Source organism: Vespula pensylvanica, chromosome 23 (assembly GCF_014466175.1).
Source record: "Vespula pensylvanica isolate Volc-1 chromosome 23, ASM1446617v1, whole genome shotgun sequence".
Taxonomy (NCBI): domain Eukaryota; kingdom Metazoa; phylum Arthropoda; class Insecta; order Hymenoptera; family Vespidae; genus Vespula; species Vespula pensylvanica.
In genome coordinates this window covers 1,110,708-1,113,752 of record NC_057707.1, presented here as the reverse complement: position 1 = coordinate 1,113,752, position 3,045 = coordinate 1,110,708, and the positions used below count along the sequence as shown (strand labels likewise).

Genomic DNA, 3,045 nt, shown 5'->3' with positions numbered 1-3,045 from the left:
TGCAAGTCACAGCAGAGGAAGATTAGTGGATGAAAATAATAGTAAAAGTAGAACGAGGGGTAGATCTTTAAAAAACGTATGTATAAAAAATGCTAAAGCTACAAATTCTAAATCACCAGCTATACCAAAGAAGTAAGTAAACTTATTACATATATCAATGTAGCTTGATTTAAACAATATTTATATTCAGAGAGGGTTTAATTAATTTTTGATTTAGTTTCAATTAATACATATGAATTTTAATATTTAGATCAGATACTTGATGTGGTACAACATCTCTATTCAAAGGTCTAGAAGGAACTCCAGTAAGTGAAAAAGAACTTCATTGTATAAAAGTAGATATTCCTAGAAATATACCTGTGAAGGGACAAATAAATGAATTGCAACAGGACATTATTAACCCTGAGGATGTAATCATAATAAGAAGAAGTGGTAAACTATTACATTACTTTATGTTTATTCAAAGAAAAAGATTAAGAATACCTGAAATCAGATATTTTTTTATTTGATTTGAAGATTATTTATTAATATGCATATTACACTATCTGTATTTTAGATAGTAAAAATAACTCTATATGAAAGTGTAATTCTAATTACATTTGTTTGGAATAGTAGATTAATTTCATTAAACTTATTTTATCATGAGACGAGGAGTATCATCATAGAAGATAAACATCTTGGAAGATTGGAAAATATTGATAAGCAGAAGGGTTTTTATTAATGAAATTTATTGATATATTGCTGATGTGTTCATATCTGTGTTTTCAATAGTGTTCAAGTGATATTTTTTATACTTAAGACTTCATAATAAGAACCATAGTGAGAACTAACATAAATATTGACAAGTTTGATTCAGTAATTAGGATTTTTCAGCAAAGTGGATTTGTACTGTCAGATGAAATTAAACATATTAAATTAAAACTGATTGTTATATATGTAATACAAAAGATTAATATAAGAAATATCATAAAGTAATAAAAGAACACAAAAAAATTTAATATGTAGTATTTAACTTAATTTTTTTAATTGAACCATGACATATTTTCATTATTATTGAAAACACATTTGATAATATAAAAAAAATTATACATGACATAAGTATATATAAATGTTATAGTAAATGTCTAGGTGAATACCACCTTCGGTAATGGGACCAATAAGACCATTTCCGCCAAGTTTATACCACCCAACGTATATAGATTAGATCCCCCACCTGATTATAGTAAATTCTCTAGTATAAGTTATATAATAATAGTAGTATTCAAAACAAAACTTTTTTTCTCAAGATATGTATCAATGTTTTAATATGAAAAATTATAAGAGGAATAATGAATTTGTCGTATATTATAACAAAAAAGGTAATTTTGTTAATAAGCAAATACTTTTACAGATTAGAATAATCAGTATATATTGAAGAGCAAGAGTCAAATTTATTCGTGTTTTCGCAATTACATATCGATCAAAAAGAGCATTTGTTTGAAACATGTGGATTAATATCAATCCCTTGATATTTGTACAAAACTATTAAGTTGTATATTATGTGTATAAGTAACAAGATACAAAAGGCTTTAGCTGTTTCATCATATATTCATGAAATAAATGGCTTCGCATTTTCACCATTAATAATATTATAAAAAAAAGTTATATACTAACAAAAATATACTATATTTTTTAAATAAAAATAAGTAAAAGTAAGTTTTAAAGAGATTGAGAACATCCTCTGTTACAGTTGTAACTGATTTCTATGCCATAACGTACTTGCATCATCAACTATTTTGTTATATTATTATTGATTCTTCGCTTAATTCATAAAATTTTGTTATTCTTAGTTAAATTCTATTATTTCGTAGAATACATCTTTTTTACAATTATTATTAATCGATTATTATTTACAAATATTATTAATCGATTATGCGTGGTATATGGATACATCATCAACGCTCGCGATTGGACAGTTAATCCAACAACGACCAATCAAGAGTCTCGTGATCAGCCAATCGGTAACTCTGTTTAATTTTCATTTAATATGTAAAAGTATATCAACAGTTTTGTTTTTAAATATATGTATGTGTACATGGATTTATTATTATGAAGTATCTAGTTGTGAAATAAAAACGAATGGAAAAAGACATTTAGAGATCCTATTTAAAAGAAAGAAATTGAAATAGGCTTACTTATCGCTGATTGGTTGATAGATAATTATAATTGGTAGTTCGTACAACCACCACTAACGCATCGGTCAGAGGATAATGGTAACAGTCTTTACCGCCATCTTTTACTTCTTCCTTGGGTAGCTACAGAAAACTGCCGGAGTCTTGTCTCGTGCTGCAAAGAAGATAAATTTACTTCATTTCAAACTAATGAAGGTGAAATAAAACGAGCAAACAATTGGATTTTAGTATAGATCAATCTTCGATTCATTGGACTTTTTAATTTAGGTAATATCTTTTATTTAATTGGTTTACGAGCAACAGAGCAAGTACGTATTTCCATATTAGCGTCTATACGGTAATTTATGTTATTATACAATTTAAATTGCGCTTATTTTGTACGTGCGAGATTAGTAAACGAATTTATAAAATCGTATTCACCACTCAATACAAACAAAACATGATATCTAAGATAAAGAGTAAATATATTTAATATATTAAGAAGAGGACGTTACGCGTTAGGTACATACGGTATTATCGTATATTTTGTGTCTATTGTGTTGCGTATGTAACATTTTTCCTTTTTGATTTAATGATGGATATAATACCAAGTATTGCCATTTTATTTGATGTCAATATAGTACCGAGTATCGTTAAGAAGATAACATCAATGTAATAAGAAAGATTGAATTTAGTTTAATATGAATATAGTATCAAGTATTGCAAAGAAAATAATATCGATTTTATACCGAGTATTGTTAGGTTATAATACTGAAATTCGTTATTAAGTAATGTATTACAGACAAACTTGGCATTGTTTTTTAATTAGTTATCTATATACATGATTATTAATATAATTGAATAAAAATCTAGTTGAGAGTATCACTTGATCAAT

General features: G+C 26.3%; 1 protein-coding gene and 1 long non-coding RNA gene across 2 annotated transcripts in view; both read left to right on the top strand.

The window, feature by feature from the left end:
- Positions 1 to 6: 6 nt before the first annotated feature.
- Positions 7 to 380, top strand: LOC122636760. Its single transcript, XR_006329029.1, has 2 exons — positions 7 to 132; positions 251 to 380. It is a non-coding gene; the product is annotated as an uncharacterized LOC122636760 (long non-coding RNA).
- A 2,365-nt stretch (positions 381 to 2,745) lies between these two features.
- LOC122636845 (female-specific protein transformer-like) overlaps positions 2,746 to 3,045 on the top strand; it is a 6,355-nt gene continuing 6,055 nt past the window's right edge. The window contains exon 1 of the mRNA XM_043828480.1: positions 2,746 to 2,822. Within this exon, the coding sequence (XP_043684415.1) occupies positions 2,746 to 2,822 (77 nt within the window). The remainder of the gene's footprint in view (positions 2,823 to 3,045) is intronic.